The sequence below is a fragment of the Drosophila pseudoobscura genome, chromosome X, assembly GCF_009870125.1.
Source record: "Drosophila pseudoobscura strain MV-25-SWS-2005 chromosome X, UCI_Dpse_MV25, whole genome shotgun sequence".
NCBI classification, from domain to species: Eukaryota; Metazoa; Arthropoda; class Insecta; order Diptera; family Drosophilidae; genus Drosophila; species Drosophila pseudoobscura.
This window is the reverse complement of record NC_046683.1, coordinates 40,015,895-40,035,583: the sequence shown is the minus strand read 5'-3', so window position 1 is coordinate 40,035,583 and position 19,689 is coordinate 40,015,895. Positions and strand designations below refer to the sequence as shown.

At 50.2% G+C, this 19,689-nt stretch overlaps 5 protein-coding genes across 5 annotated transcripts; 1 reads left to right on the top strand and 4 right to left on the bottom strand.

Annotated features, from left to right (window-relative positions):
• Window positions 1-671: 671 nt before the first annotated feature.
• On the bottom strand, window positions 672-4,476 carry LOC4815975 (uncharacterized). The gene is made up of 3 exons (XM_001355430.4): window positions 4,190-4,476; window positions 2,071-2,453; window positions 672-1,478 (listed from the first exon to the last, which is right to left on the bottom strand). The coding sequence occupies exons 1-3, from the start codon at window positions 4,190-4,192 to the stop codon at window positions 821-823; spliced, it is 1,044 nt and encodes a 347-aa protein (XP_001355466.4). The 5' UTR covers window positions 4,193-4,476; the 3' UTR covers window positions 672-820.
• A 2,188-nt stretch (window positions 4,477-6,664) lies between these two features.
• Window positions 6,665-8,336, bottom strand: LOC4815454 (probable serine/threonine-protein kinase yakA). Its single transcript, XM_001355431.4, has 2 exons — window positions 7,802-8,336; window positions 6,665-7,677 (listed from the first exon to the last, which is right to left on the bottom strand). Exon 2 carries the CDS (start codon window positions 7,675-7,677, stop codon window positions 6,787-6,789), a length of 891 nt encoding a protein of 296 aa, XP_001355467.3. The 5' UTR covers window positions 7,802-8,336; the 3' UTR covers window positions 6,665-6,786.
• Window positions 8,337-8,548: 212 nt separating this feature from the next.
• On the bottom strand, window positions 8,549-9,288 carry LOC4815578 (uncharacterized). Its single transcript, XM_001355432.3, has one exon. It carries the CDS (start codon window positions 9,187-9,189, stop codon window positions 8,638-8,640), a length of 552 nt encoding a protein of 183 aa, XP_001355468.1. The 5' UTR covers window positions 9,190-9,288; the 3' UTR covers window positions 8,549-8,637.
• A 4,355-nt stretch (window positions 9,289-13,643) lies between these two features.
• Window positions 13,644-15,599, top strand: LOC4815963 (uncharacterized). The gene has a single exon (XM_001355433.4). It carries the CDS (start codon window positions 13,685-13,687, stop codon window positions 15,443-15,445), a length of 1,761 nt encoding a protein of 586 aa, XP_001355469.4. The 5' UTR covers window positions 13,644-13,684; the 3' UTR covers window positions 15,446-15,599.
• A 1,921-nt stretch (window positions 15,600-17,520) lies between these two features.
• LOC4816077 (27 kDa hemolymph protein) lies at window positions 17,521-19,024 on the bottom strand. Its single transcript, XM_001355434.4, has 2 exons — window positions 18,716-19,024; window positions 17,521-18,650 (listed from the first exon to the last, which is right to left on the bottom strand). The coding sequence occupies exons 1-2, from the start codon at window positions 18,891-18,893 to the stop codon at window positions 17,869-17,871; spliced, it is 960 nt and encodes a 319-aa protein (XP_001355470.4). The 5' UTR covers window positions 18,894-19,024; the 3' UTR covers window positions 17,521-17,868.
• Window positions 19,025-19,689: the final 665 nt, after the last annotated feature.

Here is a 19,689-nt window from a genome sequence, read left to right as displayed (position 1 = left end):
TTAATGGGTGACAAACAAGAGGAGGCCGCAATGCAGACAATGCAACAGTTTTGATGTGGATGCAGCAGTGCCCCATCCAGTGGCAGCTTCATTAACAACCATGAGGTGGCCAAAACACATACGAGTATGAGTACGAGTACGAGTATGAGTACGAGTAGTGGAAAATCGCATCTTGGCAGCAGCAGCAGCATCTTAGGAGCATCTTCGCTTCCTACTTGCATAAATTTCCACCTGTCCGTCTGTCTATCAGCGGACTTTCAGACTGCCACATGGGGCACACTGCCATACAAATCATAATCTTGCCGCGACTCGTTGCTCCTCTCCCCGTAATTGTTTGTTATTGCTGACTGTTGGCTTTATGGCCGCGATTACGTGAGCAGCAGCAGCAACAGCAGCAGCAGCCCCAGAAGCAGAGTGGAGAGGAGCCCCACTGGCTCATTGACAAAGTCACATATTGCACATTTGATTCGATTGGAGTGGCTTCGGTCTCGGCTTTAGCTCTGTCTCTGGCTCCAGCTTTAAATGGCCCGAAAACCGAAACACAAGTCGAAGCTGAAGATGAAGATGCGGCTGCATGTTGAATGTTGGCGGATGGCGGATGGCGGATGGATGCTGCACCCGGTCCAGTGGCTGTTATGTGATAGTCACTCGTTCCAGAGGAGTCTTTTGGGGCAACTGAGAATGCAGGAAGACGGCGAACGGAGCCTGAATGAGGCTCGATCTACTCCATCTACAGCTAATCATTCATCATTTATTGATAGGCTTTAATAAATAGTCGTATTTGTATAAGTAGACACAGAAAATATACACAATATTTAAGCTAAACATTCGCTTGAAGCGACTTCTTCACGGTCTCCCCCTCGGAGCCCCGCTTGACCAACCTCAAGTGACGGGAGACGGGGTAGGCCAGGGTATGGCGCTGCACTGGACCATGACTGCTGTACGGATGTGGCTGTGGCTGGCTCTGCTGTAGGAGGCGCAACACCTCCCAGCTGGGTATGTACGAGTCCAGGAGCGACTTGGACGCGCGTCCGGCGAAGAGATCCGGCGTGGGGTCCGGCTGAGAGGGGCGAAAGGGCTTCTGGTGGCCCCCGTAGCCGCCCGAGGGCCGTCGCGTCGTGATGCTGATGAAGCTGGGCGGATAGGGCAGGGGTATGCGGTGGCCAGAGGCATAGCTGCGCTGCGGGGGTGGGGCATAGGTGAACTGCTTCGATTGTTGCAATCCTAGTCCTGCTCCTGGTGGCGGTCGGGAACCGTACAATCTGGGCGGCGACGGCGTATAGTTATAGACAAAGGTCGGCCGCTGGGGTCGGGGCAGTGGCAGGGGCACGGGCAGGGCATTGCCCCCTAGATACTGGATGCCATTAAGCTGGAGATCGAGATCATAGGGCACAATGGGCTTCAGGAGTCTCGCGGAGGTTGCAGCTGTTGTTGCTGCAGCTGTGGGCGTGTGTGTGGGCGTGGCTGCTGTTGGTCCGCTGTGGATGGAGCAGAATTGGTACATTAACGAGGTGCTATAACACCCAGCGGAGCCGCCTCTGATCGGAGCCTTAATTCCTGCAATCAACCGTCATTTGTCGGAAGCCAACGGCGGCCAGTAATCGTAAGTGAAACTGCCATTTCAACACCCACCCAAGACACCACAAAATGCCCGAAGTATCCCACAAATTAGCCTGGGATTAGGCGATAGACCGCTTTCCAGGCACAAATGAAAGTCTCCAGCAATTTATGCGTCAATCAGCCCTCCATCAGCAACCGAACGGAGGTTCAATCAGCCCTCCAATCAGTACTGACATTAAAGACTTCGTTGCCTGTACGTATGCATATCGTTCCCTCTTGGAAGCTTCCCTTCAATAAATTATTCCACAGTTTGTGCCGTCAGTCTTTTGTTTCACGTCAGAGCTTAAAAGCTCTGCGCTAAAGCACACTCTCTCTGCCAAAGATTAAATCATTTGCGATAGATGGAGCTGGGTGTAAGGTGTCGTGTCTCAGCTAAAAGCTTCACAAGTGGAGGCAAAGCTCCACTCCTAGCGAGCTTTAAAGCTCTCCCTTAAGCCCATCCATACTCACACATAGAAAACGCTCGCCGGCAAGAGGGCGGGAAACGCATATCCCGCACTCAGCTGCTGATGCTGCCTCTGCAGTTGCCGCAGCTCCTCCAGGTCCCGCTCCCGCTGGGCAGCTTCTTGCACATAGCTGGGCGGTAGGCTCGCCGCCACACCTGGCCGCCACTCGTAGTGATTGGGCAGCAGGGGCGGCCGATTCACATCCAAATGCTGCTCCAGATCCTGTTCCGATTCTCGTTCCCGTTCCCGTTCGCGCTGTCGTTCCCGTTCCAGATCCTCCAGGCGCAGCTGCAGCGGGGAGCTGTCGTCATCATAGCCAGGCGGGGGCGAGAGGACGGCCTGCACGGCCGACAAAGTGACGATCATTAGGAGCAGGTGATGCAATGCCTGTGGGAGAGGAGGTACAGGTGGATGAGCGACAGGAGGCAATTGGGTGATTAGAAGGGCCCCATGGATTACAGACGACAGGTGGCAACATTTTGGTGAAAGGTTTTTCTGCCACTGCCACTACCACTGCCACTGCCACTGCTGCTGCTGCCTTTCGCCGCTGCCACGCCCACTGCAACCAGCCACCAGTGACCATTGATGCGTTTAATTGAGTTTTGACCATTTTTAATATGGCTCGAAATGGGAGAGGGATAGTGGAGGGACTCCCCCTTTTTTGCAGTCAAGTGGAAAGATCAACAGATTGTGAACTGAGACAAATTTGCCGTGAAATTTGCTCAGGCCAAGCCTTTTCTCTTTTGTAGATTTTCGATTGCGGGCTGTAAACTGTAAACTGTGGGTGGGTGCTGCACCTTATCTGTGCTCCACCTGTTTTGTGCAACACGACCAGGACAAGGCCACACTCCGCAACTGATAAGCCACTCGCCAATCGGCCTTTCTAAAATACAAGCACATAGACTTACGGAGCCACTTATGACCATTTGTCACGCAAGAAGTCGAAGCCGAAGTCTAAGTCGAAGCTCTGGCTCCACAGCCGCCGATGAAGATGAAGATGAAGAAGGAGGAGAAGAAGCATTCCATGCTGATGTTGCAACATTGCGAAACGAAATCGAAACCTGCGAAACTGCCTCTGGCATCGCGCTGCCAAACTACGACTGAGTTGCAACTTCATGCGTGCCCCAGTTTCCAGGGGGCTTTTGGGGGGCCTGTAATTATTTTTGGCGGCCCTGGCTAATGATCGGAGCAGGTCACATCGGTCAGGTCGGCAAATGCAGCGCTGATTGATGGCCCAGAGCGTGGCTAATGGAGGCGCATCGTTAACATGCGTAATTTGCGTCTTTGTCCCATTCAAAAACATGCACACAAAAAAAAGCAAACAAAAGAATCAAGACACAAACTTGGTGGCCGCGCCGCTCATCTCTGATGAGGTTCTAGGGCAATGTCAATCACTCATATGATAGAGAGTCTGAAACATAATAGAACCCATTGAACAGTGTCACATTGAGAGGGCCTCGGGGTTGGACTTGTCTTAACATTCCATGCCAATGAACTCTTATATCCATTTCTGGCGGCTACCTCACTACCATACAAAACTTTCCCTTTCATTGTGTAGACCATAATACCATAATACCCTTGGACAGATCCAGCTTCCAGCTTCAAGCTCCGCTGACATATGATCAATCAATCCATGAAGCATGAAATTGTCGTAGATTGGCTCATTAGAGCCACTCACTCTCTCCCGCTCCCGAAGTCTCTTGTTATCTATATCTATAGGTATCTGCGGTGGCATTATTTTAAATCAGATTTAAAAGTAAGATGTAAGAGTTCGATGTAAGCCTAACACTTTCGTTTGTCGGGGAGTTCTTTAGATTCGTTTGACATCTTCCAACATTATCCATAGTTATTTCCGTCCAACTTTTGACTGGACAAGCATATTTTCTTTTTAGAACAATCTCTTCATCTACTGCAAAGTATTCTATCTTTCCATCTTTTGCCCACATGAATTAATTTATGAAATGTGCTTGTTTCTTATCTATCTATATAATTTTTTTTGTATTTGTTCTTTCTGCTAAGATATCGATTGTGTCATTTATCGTTCTGTCTGCATGAACTATATTCCATCTGGTTCCAAATATGTATATCTATATTCCATCTCTAAACACATTCAGCATACGCACCATAATTCTGGTATCTCCTTATGGTGTTCCCTGGTAATGATTCCGCTTCTGCTGCAGACGATGATAATGACGCTGGATTGATGCGTGGTAAGCGCTCCTTGGTGTGAGCCTCAACCAGCACAGACAACATTCACCAAGTCACACAACAAAAATTAACAAAATATTTGAGCACACAAAACAGAAAAAATGAACACAAAACTAAAGCCGAAATAGAGACCAAGACCCGAAGAGGCTGAAACTGAAGCTAAAACCGACCATGTGACGACCACTGAAGCGACTGCGTCAGAGCCGAGCTGTGGAAGTCATTTTATACCGCCCGGCCTCTGGTCAGGGCTCTGATCAGAGTCCGCTCGGAGTTCTCTCCCAAATGGAAGGCATTGGTGCAGATGAGTGAAGAAAGGACTGAAGTGAGCTCGGATTGGATTGGATTGGATTGGTGGATTGTTGGATTGTTGGATCGGCTTGGTGTGGTGTGGAGTGGATCCGTTTAAAGCTCGGGCAATTAATTGAAAAGGAAAGTAAATAGCTAAAAATTCAAATTGAAATCATTTCAAACTCCGGTCCGGGCAACAACAACAGGCACCATGCAACAAGCTACAAGCAAGCGAGCACCGCCCCAAAACCACCGACAACAAAGACCAGGCCACAGAGCTAATTTACGCGTTTTAAAGTGTTATAACAACGTCGGACAAGTGAAGCGCGCCCCGGGCCCCAGCCCCAGCCACAGCTCCAGCTCCAGCTCCAGCTTAAGCCCCGGCTCCACCTTACTTAACTGCCTGTCTCAGATCAGACCAGACCAGACAGCTCTGTAAGTCATCCAGAAGAAGAAAACTTTGGCTATTAATCGAACTATTCGAACAACAAGAGCTGGAGTGAGGTGAGTGTGAGAAGCATTTCTTTGTTGGGCTGAGAGCATCGATAACCGCTCACTTCCGCTCCCAAAAAGCGTGGAGTCGCTAGACAAGTGCGCCCAATCATTCAAGCCCTGAACCCTACCCTGGCCGACTGACCATCCAAATCTCATTACAAGGGATCCATCCAGAGACCAGAGACCAGAGACGGACGCCACGGGGCGTCTTTATCATCATCAGAGCCTCATCGGCAACATTGGCCATAACATCAATGCAACGACGACGCAATGACTGCGACGACATGTGGAACATTTCGGTGATTGAAAGTGAATTGTGGCACTGAATGTGGCATGTAATGCCCCTCGAATTGCCAGCCAATACCCTAAGAGAAGGGGAGTAGCATTCATGTGATAGACTCTTCGATTTGGAGTGTAACAAATAAAGACATTTTTTGCTTAAAACTCCACTCATTGCTTGTATCAATGAACATCCCTTTCTCTTCCATTTTGTATCATTCAAACTTATTAATATTAGAAGAGATTCCAGAAGAGAGAAATAGAAAGTGATGTCTTCTTTGCTTCCTCAAAACTCTAATACATCATTTACAATAATCTGGCAGCCATCCAGATTTCAGGCAGTTCAAGAGTATCCCCACTTCGTGGTCTGTCAAAGACAGAGAAACAGAGGGAGAGCCCTCGGCCATTTGCTCTACATAAGTGCGGCAAGTGAAAGATGTTTTGGGCTTAGCCCTCCCCCCTACCAACCACACCCGCGGAGGACTGCCACATGCCCTCTGGCACTCGCTGTGGCGCTGAAGGGGAGCCAATGAAAGCTCCATTCCGATTTGAGGGCAGTTAATGCCAAATGAATTTGTCAAATTGTGACAATTAGGAGTAGACAGATGAAAGGGAGACACGACACAGACTCACAGACTCACAGACTCACAGACGCACAGACTCTGATGCAACTTCAAGGTTGCCTATGGGTCTGTCTGCTCCCTGTCCATGTGTCAGCGTAATACGCGCTGCGCTCTCTGGAAGACACACGACTCTGACTATTACTCGACTCTGTTCCGGTCGGGCGTGAAATTGTTGCTCACTTTCACACACAGAAAGAAACAAACAAACAAGCTCCGGGGCACAAAAACAATGGTGCTGCATTCTGTCCGACCTTGTTGGGGGCACCGGCACCCCCAACCTTTGTGTGTCTTTGGGTTTGTCTTTTAGCTTTTGAGTGCCTGCCCCGTCCCTCGTCTGGCGGCTGTGCAAACAAACAGTCTAGATTCGGTAACCGTTGGCGAGCTCCGAGGTTCCGTCTTGGGTCATCCCTGGGTCCGCGTGTGGTATCTGTAGGTGCGAAAACGAAAGGCGGAAACCCCATGCCAGACTCCCAGTTCTTCCACTTTCCGATCTACTTTAAGGGGGCTTCCATTTGGTATGCAAGTGAAAGGTGTGGATTGCCCCTAAGTCTAAACGGAACCCATTACCACACATTCTTTGGGTTTAGTTTTTGGTGTTGGGAAATTTTGAATAGCTGGCCTAAATTTGGCTCCAGTAAAGTGGTATTAGACATTTTTCCTTGTTCCATTTAAGGGTGTTCTTCTTGTTCTTACGGCTGTATCTTCTTCGTTTTTCCATCAGCTTTAATTGGGGTTTGATACAAAAAAAAAAAGAAAGAGTCTTAAGTGTTAGAGCAATCTGTGACTTTGGCTGGTGCTGGGCCTGGAGTTTCGTCATGGGATCTCTCCTACGATCGTGCCCTGAGGTACAAATGAGAGCTGGCATCGTGACCCCCAGAGGAGGCGGGCAGATACTCGTTGAGGTTTAGCGAAAACGTGGGCGGATAGTTCTTGTCCTTGGCCTCGCGATTGATGCGGTAGGTGCTGCGGAATGCTGCCGCAGGGTTGATTCCAGTGGCATATCCCTGCAATGCCCCATAGTTGGGGGGCAGGGCGCTCAGCACGGTGGCTGTCCGGCCGGAAAAGTCAGGCTGTGGGGCTGCCACCACACTGGGCGCTGGCGGGGAGGGCATGTTGCCCGAAGCGGCTGCAGCCGCCTGCAGATAGGGGCTGATGGGCACGATGATGGGTCGCGTGGGAATCAGCTGGAGGTACTGCACGGTGCCGGTGCCATCTTGCAGGGTCTGGGCGGGCAGGTACTGCATCAGCATGGGTGTGGATGGCAGGCTGGCCACGCTGGGCGTCCCCGCAGTCTGCATGGGCGTGAAGTTGGTCTCCATTTCGGGCATCTTGTAGGAGGGCTTGAAGGAGGAGGGATCTGCCTCGGAATGGGACTGTCCCTGGCCCTGGTTCTGTGATTGGATCTGGCTTTGGATCTGCCCCTGCATCTGGAGCTGCGCCAGGCTGTCGTATCCACTGGCATATGCGCTGAGAGAGTTGAGGTGCGCTTCCTGCTGTTGCTGCTGTTGTTGCTGCTGTTGTTGCTGCTGCTGAAGCTGCTGCTGTTGCTGCTGATGTTGTTGTTGCTGCTGCTGCTGCACCTGGAGGCTGTTGGGCGACTGGGCGGCCTTGTTGGCTATCTCGGGGCTGGACACAGGCGAGGATTGCATGAGTGGCAATAGCACCAGTAGTTGTCCTGCCAGCAGCAGGCGGCAATGGATGTGTCGATGGCACAGCATCTGGAGGATCGATCAGAGAAGAAGAGTCAGAAAAGAATCCAAAGAAATGCAGGGGTTCCCCTTCAAAGCTTCACACAAAACAAAACCAAACAAACAAAATAAAGCAGACACTTTGGATGTTCACCTCAAGGGATTTTCAATTGCAATTTGGGATACTCGGATGCACTGCACGATGGGAGCGTGGAAAGCACTTGCACTTTTCCAGCGACGCGCTTCGATTAACGCGGCTCAGTCGATTGCAGCTGCTTTTATACTCCGTCTGTCGGCCACTTGCCAATTTTCCTCAATTTTCCTCAATTGCCAAATGCGCCAAGGCATAGCGGGGTGGCTCTGTGGCAGCAACAGCTACAGCTTGCAGTTGCCTTTGCGTGTTGGCAGTTCTTTGGAAGCGGCAGCGGCATGTTGCATGTTGTTGCGTGTTGCATTTTGGCCATGCTTCAAGTTCAAGTTTAGCCTTCGATCACATATCACAAACAGCAGCAGCAGCAACAGCAGCAGATTTGGCTGTGTCTCTGTGCCTGGCTCCTGGCTCTGGAGGCTCCGCCGGTTCCGTCTTCCGAAGCCCACAATTAGACAGAGGCCTCTTCCGCATTGCCGCATGGCCATGATACGGTTAAACGGGTTTTCGATCGCCATGGAAATGAAAATGGAAGTGCTTTTCCAGTTTGATTTACTTGTTCGCTGCGACATCACCGCACAGTGGAACCAATTGGGAGCCAGGTAAGGATAAAGTGTACCCCAATCTTCTCTTTTTTTTTTTCAAAGTCTATTTATTTTTGTACAATCTTTGGCTTGGATTTGGTTCGAAATTGAGGCTTTTTTCGTGATATCAGGACCCACTGTCCCAGAGTCGATGCTATTGAAAATGCTCTTAGCATTACTTAACCCATAAATTTTGCTATTTTCTCGATTTGAACAGATAATTTTGAGTAGGAGTAGGAGTTAGAGTGGGTAGTCCAATCAGGCGGCAAAGCTTAAGGAGCTCTCCTGGCGTAGCGGCGGCCGTGTCTCCATGCTGGAGAAGAGCATACGGGAGAGCTGTCGATGGCAGCTACGGCGCCAGCACTGGAGCCCATGCTGCAGCCGCCGGGGCAAAGCCATGGCCCAGGCGGTCACCCAGAGCAGACAGGCTCCAATGACTGTGGTGAGGATCGCCTGCGTCCAGTACTCGTACGTCATGAAGGTATCATCGCCGACGGGGCATATCTGCAGGACCCCAACGATGGCGCAATGGACCAGGCTCTCGATGCGGCACCACAGCTTGGTCAGCATCAGGTCGAGGACGAAGCAGCACATGATCGTCTCCAGGACCAGGGCCGTGAAATCGGGGACCTCGCTGGGTATCAGGCGCACCGCCTGCAGCACGGAAACGACGGAGACCGTGAAGAGCCAGTTGCCCAAGATGGGCGAGGGCTGCGAGGAGCAACGCCCCATCTTGAAGAAGTAGTAGTAGGAGATCCCAATCACCGAATGTAGCAGCAAGGCCACACCCAAAGCCGACAGTCGAGCCATCTTTCGTTCACTGTATCTGTATTGTTTTTAGCTACACCCTCAGTCCTGAATGCCTCAACTGATGTTTGAATCTCCCACTTTGAGGCTTAAGGCAGAGTCTACCCCAGTCACAGTCACAGTGAAAACCACAGTGTCAGGCATTTATCGGTATAAACTCCAAAACTGGCTCCAAAATCAAGTGGGGTCCAGTCGAGGCCTTGTTTTCCTCATTTCCATTGGGCCCATTACGTGAGGAGGAGGCAAGTGGAAATGGGATATGCGGGAAGTGTTGCTCAAAAGTTGTCCGCTTACTTTCATTTTTCATTGGCGTTGAGCATTTCCATTGGAGCAGCAGAGCAGCATCAGAGTGGAGTAGAGCTTCAGCTTAAAAGCTTGTCACCGATCGCAAGCAAAGTCCAAATGAAAGCTCTTTGAACAACGATCCGATCGTAGGAGAGCTTCATACATATCTAACATTTCAGCTTTTGCCGAAAGCTAATTGCGGGGCAAACTTTCAAAAATAAGCTGTTGCGATAGCCGTCAGTTCTTTTAAAGCTCTCTCAAATCTTCAAAACTTCAAAGCAGTATGTACGGTCCCTTCATGCCGCATCTTTAGGCTTTAACTTAAGCCCGACTTCGCCCCCTTTTGCTCCTCCCTCTGCACACCATTTGACATCACAATCTGTTGGTGTCCCTGTCCTTCGCTTGTTCCTGTCAGCAAGTCATAAATCTTCTACTCCGACTGAACTTGATACATCAAAATGTTGGTCAAATTAAATTTCTTGCGCCCTGCATCGTTCTGCAGTGTCTTCTCCCCGCCCCCGTGTCTCCAGAAGCGGCTGCCAAGTAATTCGTCAAGCTGCTTTGTCCTGCTGCAGCTCCTCCATATTTTCATGGCTCCCTCTCTCGCTCTCTTTCTGTGGATGGGCGAACATTGTCTGCCTGCCTCCCCCTTTCTTTTCAACTGTCTGTCTGCCTCTTCTGGAGCTTTTGCCCGTCTCGTCTGCTCTGCCGTGGCTGCTGCTGCCTTTCATGTCAACTGCATTTTTCCTTTTGCCTTGTTGCTGTGTTGTGTGCGCTTTTTCACTGCTTTAAACCACTTAATGGGTTTTTTTATGCGGACCTGGCTTAGACGCTGATGGGACAGGGGTTGGGGAGGGGCTGTGGTGCTGTGGGGCTATGGGGAGCGCCTGGGGGCTATTCATGCTGCAGCTTTCTTGTAGCTTCATTCACAAAGACTTGCAATTCATCAAATCTCGTTAGCCTCGGCTTTTATAGAAAATCTGCAGCTGCTTTTCCTCAGCTTTTCCTCCGGCATTGGTTTGCTTTTATTTTCGGGTTTTTGCCTCCTCAGCCACGACGGTGCCCCGCCCATGGACACTGAGTGGGAGGAACTCATCCTTGGAATTCCGACTATCATCATCATCGCCATTGACTGGCAGCGGGGGCTTTAAGGCAACTTTTGTCCTATTCTCAGGCGCTTAACTTTAAGGGGTTTCCTTCCTTATCCCTTACCTTGAACAATTCTTATACCCACAACCAATTTGGGCTAATGAAAACCGTGTGTGTGTGTCTCTGAGATTGGAATGGAATCCTTGCAACTGCTGCAACTGCTGCAACAGGCTGAGAGTCCGAGAGATACTCTGCTCAAACAAAAGCAAGCCAGCCAGTGTAGAAACCATTGTTCTGGGTGATGGGCCAGGCCATGCATCTTTAATGACACCAACAAGGTGGGCCATCGGCATACCACCAAGGGGGACACATCCGGGACACATCCGGAGTGGGCCACGAAGCAGTGGAGTGGTAAGAGTGTTCCTCGTAAATGTTGCAAGCCCAAGAGTCCGAGTGCTCGCCCTTTTTGCTTAACTCATCAGCAGTTGAAACAGTTAGCAGAGGAGTTACCAACACTGAAAGTTTATAGTACTGGAAAGGATGGAAAATCTTTATATTTTTACCAACATTGAACGTTTCAAAGCTTATTTCCGAAAACAAAACTATACTATAAATAGATTGTAATATTTGTTGACCAACACTGTCCGTTCAAAACCGGCTCGCTGTGCTTGTGTTGGGCAGTTATGTGTCAGGGTAAAGTGTTGGGCAGAGCTCTGGCAAGCATTGTGACTGAATGGGCTTGGCTATTCCCCTACTTTCTGCTGCTTCGGGGCTGCCTACTAGCCTCCTGGCAAAGTGCCCCATATCACGCATAGGCAAACATTGCAGGGACCCCAAAATGCATTCAATTAACAATTTCTCTCTGGCTCTGGCTCTGGCTCTGGCATAAAACTTTGCTGGCAGAAGCAGGCGACGCCACTGGGGGGGTATGCTAGGTGGAGGCTTTTAATCAAAAACTTGCATTTACCAAGTGGCAGGGTAACTTTTTGGGCCAAGTTTTGTGGCGGCGGCGCCAGAAGTGGGTAAACTTCTCCAAATTGTGACGTCGACAAAAGTCAAATCGTGCCGACGACTCCATAGCCCTCGAGGTCTCTCACATGCGCTCCTCAATGCTGTGGCAATCAACGGGAGAACAGCGGCAAAAGCAGAAAGACTTTGGAAATACCCTTTAGTCGGAAAAAGAACGATTATTCAATCAATGTTTCTCCTCTAAGAAATATGTTTCTTTCGTGGGAATCTTAGGGATCAGTGCTTGTAGAGCTATTCTCATGTGAAATGTCTTTCGAAAGTACCCCGCGGGAGTAGAGTACCCCTATTTTAGCAATGTCAGTGGGAAAGCGAGTGCCGTAAATTGCCAGGCACTGGAAAGGAAAACTCAGAGCGTTAGCCAGAATGAAGCAGAAACCAAAGCCAAACACCCGCATGCCAAATGTAGTTCTGCCTTCTCCTACTGCAGTGCCTCACCCACTCCTCATTCCCCATTCCCCCACTCCGCCAGTCTGCTTCTCAGGACTCTGTTTACCTAACACAGTCAGGGGCTCCAGCTCCAGCTCCAGCTTTGGCTCTGGGCCTCGTGCCATTTAGCAAAAGTAATTAAGCGTCGATGCGTTTCATTTGTGTTACTTTTCTGGGCAATTACGGAGGAAAGTTTGAAGTTTTTCCCCAGTTTTTCCGAGTTTTCCAGTGCGGCGTAAAATGTTCATTGTTAATTGTAGACGGGCCGGCGACTGCTGCTGCTGGGCGTGGCCCCGCTCTGAGCCCTGATGGCGTCGATAGTCTGGTGGCACAAAAGTTTTTTCCGCTTGCTGCCAAGTGTCCCGCGAAATGGTGTCCTGGTGTATCGATTGCGTGGGGCTAGAGGGACGCAACAAGTGAAAGTCCAGCAGCAGCTATGCGGAGCCGTAGGTATAAACTCATTCCATTCCCATCATCAGGCTCATCATCATCAGGGTTCAACAATTTACCAACTACTGACTCATCTCCAGATTCAGATCCAGAGCCATCGCCATCGCTAGTGCCATTGCCATCCGCATCCTCATGCTGATGGGCAGTGCAATGTGCAAAAAGTGTTTCTCATTAAAAAGTTGTTTCACAATTTTATTATCCTGTCGTTGTCGGTGATGTTGTCGTTTCTGTGCAGCTCATCCTCTTCCGTCAGGTGCGCTCTTTCATTGTCACGAGCCGGGGTGACAATGTCAATAAAGCAAACTTCGCCCCAAGGCAGCAGCCACCCCACCAACCAACCACCCAGCCACACATTCAGAGAGTCAGGGAGTGAGGGAGGAGACCAGCCCCATCATCCAACCAGCCACCAGAGCAACATCAAATTATTTTTAAATTACTTGCAAAAATGACCAGCGCAAGGAAACACGCAAAAAGTTATAATCGTAAAAAATATACAAAAAATAATAAGGCGAGCAGCAGCAGAGAGAAACAAAACAAAACCGTTTACGATCCCCTTGGGAGGAAGGAGGAAGGGGAGAGGAAAGGGGAAAGGGAGACCAGGGTCTAGTTTTGCGTAGTTTTTGAGGAAACAATTTTCACAAAAATTAAGTTTTCCAAACTCCTACTCCGACTAAGCCATGTGTGTGTGTGTGTCCGGCTCATGCATATTTGATCGTTTCATTAGCAAAATCCCTGACAAGGGATTAGCCTTTTGCCTGCCAGGACTCACAGGTTCAAAGGACTACCAGACTACCAAATATATTGGTGAGCCCAAACTCTGCGATTCCTCTTAATTTTCCCTTAATTTCCCATTATTATTCCATCAGAGAAATACACACAGCTCCGCTTGGAGTGCAGCCTTATAGAAAAATTCTCTCAGGGAACGCATTTTGAATGGGAACCAATGTCGGACTGGACAGCCCCTTGGATTTGGGGATAACGATGGATCGGATTGGGTTGCACTAATAACTGCTAATTGAGAATTCTGTTGAAGGTAGTGGCCATGTTGTGGCCGTTGTTTTTGGTCATGCTCGTTGATAATACATATTGTTCGTAGAGCACTGTAGTTATCGCCCCATTTGCGTGATTAGATTGTCGCCTAACTCGGTCTCTCTCCGAGGTGCTCGTCATTGTGCCGTTGTGCCGCATGGGGCGGGTGTCTCTGTAGGCATTTGTCAGTATGCTCTCGAGCATAATGTCAACAAGAAGTGGATTTCTCAGACTCACGCTGCTGGTGTCGGCGGCCCTGTTTGCCCTGCTGCTGCTCCTGAACACGCTGCAACGCTCGGACCAGCTCCTGGTACCGACCCGGGCCGCCGACGTTGCCCGGAAGGAACCAAAGGCCACACCGCCGCCAGTGCAGGACGTGGAGGAGCCCATCGATGAGGCCCTGGTGCGGCAGCTGGAGCAGGAGCTGCCCGAGGTGGACTACGGCCTGTGGTATCGCTCCGCCAAGCCATTGGGCTACAAGGTGAACGCCACATGTGCCCCCTACCCGGATCCGCTCGACCTGCATCTGCACAACATTTACTGGCAGACCTTCCTCAACGGGAACGTGACCTTCCGCCTATATGCTGCATACCTGGACCAGCGGGCGGCCGTGAAGAGCCGCATAGTGCGAGTACTGGCCACGGCCAATCAGATCGGAAACGACTTTCCGCCCACCCACTGCCAGCTGTGGTACAAGGGCCGCCGGGAGCCTATCTTCGTGAAGGTCAGCGAGTTCGTCAGCGTATGGGTCAAGAACTGGGGCCACACGCCGCAGCTTAGCTATCCGCATCTGCTGAGCTGTCCGGTACCCAAAGAACTGCCCCCAAATATCCTGGACTCCCTGCCCAGCACCGTGTCCCTGGTGGTCGAGCCTTGCGACAAGGCCAGCAACTCCCTGAGGGTGCACTTTGAGCTGCCCAAGCAGCGACCGAGCAGCAGCTCTACTTCCATTTCTAACAGCACGGCGACCAACGCCAAAGGTCTGCTGAGCTTCGGGGTATGCCTCAAGGGCTTCGACTTTCCGTATGTGGACCTCTCGGAGCGCCTGATCGAGTGGTTTGAGCTGCAGCGACTGCTGGGCGCCTCGCGGGTTTATGCATACATGTACGACGTTCATCCGGCAGTGCAGCGGGTCCTGGACTACTACCAGCGGACGGGATACCTCGAGCTGCGGCCCCTGACCCTGGCCAACGGTATGCCCCGGCTGCGCCACTACCAGCACATGCTGCTGCAGCAGCGCCGGCTGGTGAAGCGACTGAACGAGCTGATACCCTACAACGACTGCTTCTACCGCAACATGTACCGGCACGACTACCTACTCAATGTGGACGTCGACGAGGTGATCATGCCGCTGGGCGAGCAGCGCACATGGCAGGATGTGGTGGAGCGAGCCCACAAGATAGAGAAGGCCAAGGGTGGGAAATGCGCCGGCAGCTTTACCTCGTTGTGTATGATCAATGCCTACTTCACGCGAGTGGTGCCCGAGGCGCACAACCACGAGGAGCAGGAGGCCGGCGAGCTGTACGTGCTGCAGCACACGTTGCGGCATCGCAACCACTCGCTGCCCGGACGTGCCACAAAGTGCTTCCACAACACTCGCTACTCCCTGACCCTGCACAACCACTTTACGCTCAAGTGGCTCTCGGGGGCCTGCAATCCGCGCACCGTCGACATCTCGGTGGCCCAGATGCAGCACTACCGGGAGCCGGATAAAAAATACGAGCTCTCCGAGCTGGTCGAGGATCGCAGTGCCTGGAGGTATGCCGAGGCCCTGCGCGCAGCCGTGGAGCAGGTGTGGCTGCACCTGGACGACGTCCAGGGCCAGAGCAACGATGCAGAGGAGCAGTCGGCGCTAGAAGAGGCCCTGGTCGAGGAGCAGGAGTCGGACCTGGAGCAGCAGCAGCAGCAACAGATGATGCTGCATCCCCCAGTGCCCGTCGCTAAGAAATAGTCCTAACACACCAGAAATAGTTTTAGCATTATTGTGTATTTTTTTTCGTAGTTATAGTTCTTGCTCAAACACCTATACTCAGTAGCTCAGAAGTCTGAAGCCCCTCAGCCAAATAATAAAGTGATTTTCCAAGCGATGTCTCGCCCTCAAAAGACGTGAAAGAATGCACTTTCTTGGGGGCCTAATTGTGGTGCTATGTCTGGTTATTCCATTGACACCTCATCCATCACACTCAACTCACTACTGTTTTTTGGGTGCTGTGATAATGATTAGCGATTGATTATACTACGAATGTGTTGGGGAGTTCCGGCTCGAAGAACTTTAATTAGAAGCTGCCGTAGGCCTTTATCTAATCGAGTCGAGGTGCGAGATCTGCGGCACTCTCACTCCGAGCACATATCACATCGCTTTAGTAGGGAATGCCATGGCTATGTCAATCGAATGAAGTCTGAAATATGTTCAAACATATTACACATCTATTTTCTATCCTACTATCAAGTACAGACCCAATAATCAATCATTGCATTCTATTTTTACTCTCGTGTTCTTTATCTAAATTGTAATTTGATTGATTGGGTGAGATTTCTGTGAGCACTCCATGAGGACTTTATCTGCACGCAAATTGGCAAGCTTTCCATACATTCTATTCGCGCAGAAGAAGAAGCTATGTACTATTTTCTATCTATGTATATCTCTCCATTTTTATACCCGATGCGCAAAAAGAGTATAGGGGTATATTAGATTTGTAAAAGGAAGCGTATCTGAGCTCGCAAAGTATATATATTCCTGACCAGCATCAATAGCCGAGTCTGTTTGTCCGTATGTTCGTCCTTATGTGCGCCTAGTATTCAGAGAGAGTGCTCAACGTTCTCCCTTGTTTGTTTTGGATAAGATGTGGCAAAATTAAACACTTCAGTGTGCTTTAAACATTGATTAATTTATGATTCTCATTTACAATTTTGATACCAAAAATTACAGTAATTGAAACATTTTTGTATGGCTGAAATGCCGAAATTTCCACACAAGCCAATACGATGACTGACTCATAATGGCTACCCAAAAAATGTTATGGGAAGCAACAATTTAACCTCCGGACAGCCACTCTTTCTCTCTCGCCCACTTAAAACAATCTGATAACTCTTTTCTGCAGGAGCGATTAGAGCACATGGTATTATACTCGTACTTGGCCACAGATTCCCCTTAATTACTCAAGTCTAAGCCCGCTCATTAGCACACATTTATGACAACGATAAGCACCTCATTTACGATTATGTTGTGTGGCTATTATTGTGGCACACCACGCGTTATCACCTGATACCACGTTCTGTCGAACGGAGAGCCGAGACAGACACCCACTGTGCCAAAGCTCAGCCCGTGAGTATGCCTTGGATCTATGGCTTCGTCCACCATATGGGGCTGCTCGTGAAAGCTTTTTTCCCATGATAAGCTCGAGGGGGAAGCGCACGCACCATCGATCAGCGAAAGTAGGCTCTTGGGATTCGTACAAGAGTAGGGGCTGCACGGGTATCTTATCAGACAAGTAAACTAAAAAGAGGGTGACCGCTCGCGTGATTCATACATACATATGTACATATGTACATATGGACAGATATGCGTCAGTCCAAGTCGGAAATCGGAAGCGGTGCGCAAATTTAAATGCACTTTTTCATTAATGTTAAATGGTAACAAAATGGATTGGAACGCACCAAAATACTTCATGGAATGTTTTTTTACAGAGATTGTTTCAGCATAACGCTGCCTTTCACCCCAAATTCCTTTCACTTTCGCTCATCTTTCCGTCAATGAAATTTGAGAAGAATTCATTCAGAATCAGCCGTGAGGTATGATCCCTGTTCGTTTCATTCGCCCAGAATGATGTCCGTTCGCTTATGGACTCTTTTACAGCTGATAATCTTTTAGTTTTCCAGCCTCCAAGGAAAGAACGATTGCAGGGCTGAGAATTCTCTTGGAGAAGAGTAAACTTTCAAAAACCATTCTCAAATTCCACCGATCATTCGATATGTGTCCGACGCCGCAACAACCTTGGACAGTCCTCCGATTGAGAGCCAAGCGTGCCTGTTTTCAGTAATCTCTCGTTTATTATGAGCAATTCCTTAAGAGACATTAAATTATATGGTACCAATACTCTCAATACTCACTACGGTAGAAAAAAAAAAGTAATACATAATAAGGTGGTAGCACATATGCAGGGGAACCATTATCCGGCCACCCGTTATCGCTATCGTTATCGCAATCGCTGACTGACCAAACAGAAAGAAATAAAAAAAAATACAAAATATAACCACTAAGGAGGGGCTGACGTTGAAGTTCGCCGAAATACTATAAAAGATTTCTTTATCGGTCCGCGGATATGTACTTATAGCGGGAGGGGAATGGGGTGCTAATGGTGGTATTCTGGCTCCTCAGTGGCGGATAAGAAGGGATGTGAGGCCTAGAACCAGGGAACCCAGCAGGGTGGTGGAGGTGGAGAGGTCGCTGGCACCGCCACCAGTGCTGTTGCTGCGGGCGGCAAGGAGGACGGGCCGCTCGTTAGCGCGCGCCTCCATATAGGCCTGGCAGTCCGTCTCGTTCTTCACGAAGCGGAAGATGGACTGGACGACATTGGCGGGGGTGATCTCGGAGCACTGCTCCAGGTGGTGGAGGACGCAGGCCTCGAAGCTCTGCAGATCGACGCAGTGGGTGGGCGAGAAGAGCAGCTCGGGGCGACTCATGAGGTCGGCTACTTGGCCGTCCTTGGGGATGTACTGGTGGAAGGAGCGGTTCAGGCAGTTGCTGATTGCATCCTTGTTGGCCTCCAGGCACTCCGGTCCTTGTTCGGCCACGAACAGAGCGATCTGGTCGCCACCCCTCGAGCAGGCAAAGCCCAGGAGGGATGCTCCAATTCTCGCTATTGTCTCCTGCTGGCGCTTCTCCTCGCTGGTAAGGCACACCTGCATCTTCTCGTTGAACTCCTTGACGCAAGCCTCAGCCTCGGGCGCCCGCAGGCAGTACTTGTGGAAGACGGTATCCAGCTCGCCCAAAGGCTTGGCCTCTTCCATCTCCGCCTGGAGGGCAGTCAGATTGGCCACGCCGCTGATGCAGGCGCTCATTTTGGCCGCCGCCTTCTCGATCTCCTGGTAGAAGGTCGCATTCTCCGCTCCCGTCACCTTCTTGCACTTCTCCCGGTACATCCGCTTAAGGTCCTCTGTGAACATACAGTTTCTGATTAACAACACGATCCGCATGCCTCTGGTCCGTCATATAACTCACCCACGCTGATGTTTGTGTTGCGGTATTCCGGTGGCAGGAACTGGGCCGAGAGTCCGCCCAGCTGACTGGGACTCAGCTGGGGAGTCGCTACAGCGGGGCTGGGGTTGGCCTGGACCTCGAGCAGGATGGCCCCCAGGGCGGCCATCAGGCACACGGCCATCAGTGCGTACTGGTTCATGCTGGCAGTGGATCGTGGATCGGTGATCGCGGATTGGGACTGGGGCTGCGTTCTGGTTCTGGGTTCGAGATTGGAGCCCGTCTGTGCCCGTTTCGAGTGCGCTTCGGCGAGTGAATGAATCCGACTTGTCGCCACGAAATGAAGCCCCACAGCGAAACGATTGCTGGCGGGACCAGAGTACAGTGGTTTGAGCCCATTCGAAGTGTAGATCATTAATTGGATCACTCCCAGGATTCAGTAACGTCCAGGGAGCTACATCAATTGTCTTATCGATTCAATGATTTCCATTTCAATGATTGGTTTATCAATTACGAATGGACTGATATGTGAAAGTTAGATCAATGAGAGAAGGATTTAGTTTACCAGAAAATAGACATCAACCAATAGAAAATCTTAAATGAAATCTTCTCTCTCCTTTCCCTGCATTTCATATTTCTAAAAATGTTCTTATATGTATTTTTCCGTTTTTGAGCCCACTGTGCGATCGCGGCTCGTGCTTTGTTCAATCAGCCGACAGTGACATCATTTCACACTTCGGGGGCACGGAACAGATTTCGCCACTGCCACTGCCTCAATATGTGTCCGCATGTGTGTGAGTGTGTGTGTGTGAGGCAAAGTACAAAGTTTCCCATGCATCCGCTTCTGCCGCGTACTTACGTTCAGGTGTGAGTGAATGATTCACGATAAAATGTCCAGCCGAATGTTAAAGCCACGAATCGAAGGGATAGTCACACGGATAGCCACAGGGATAGTCATGGCTATAGATAGAGTCGACTATACATTATAAATTTGCCTT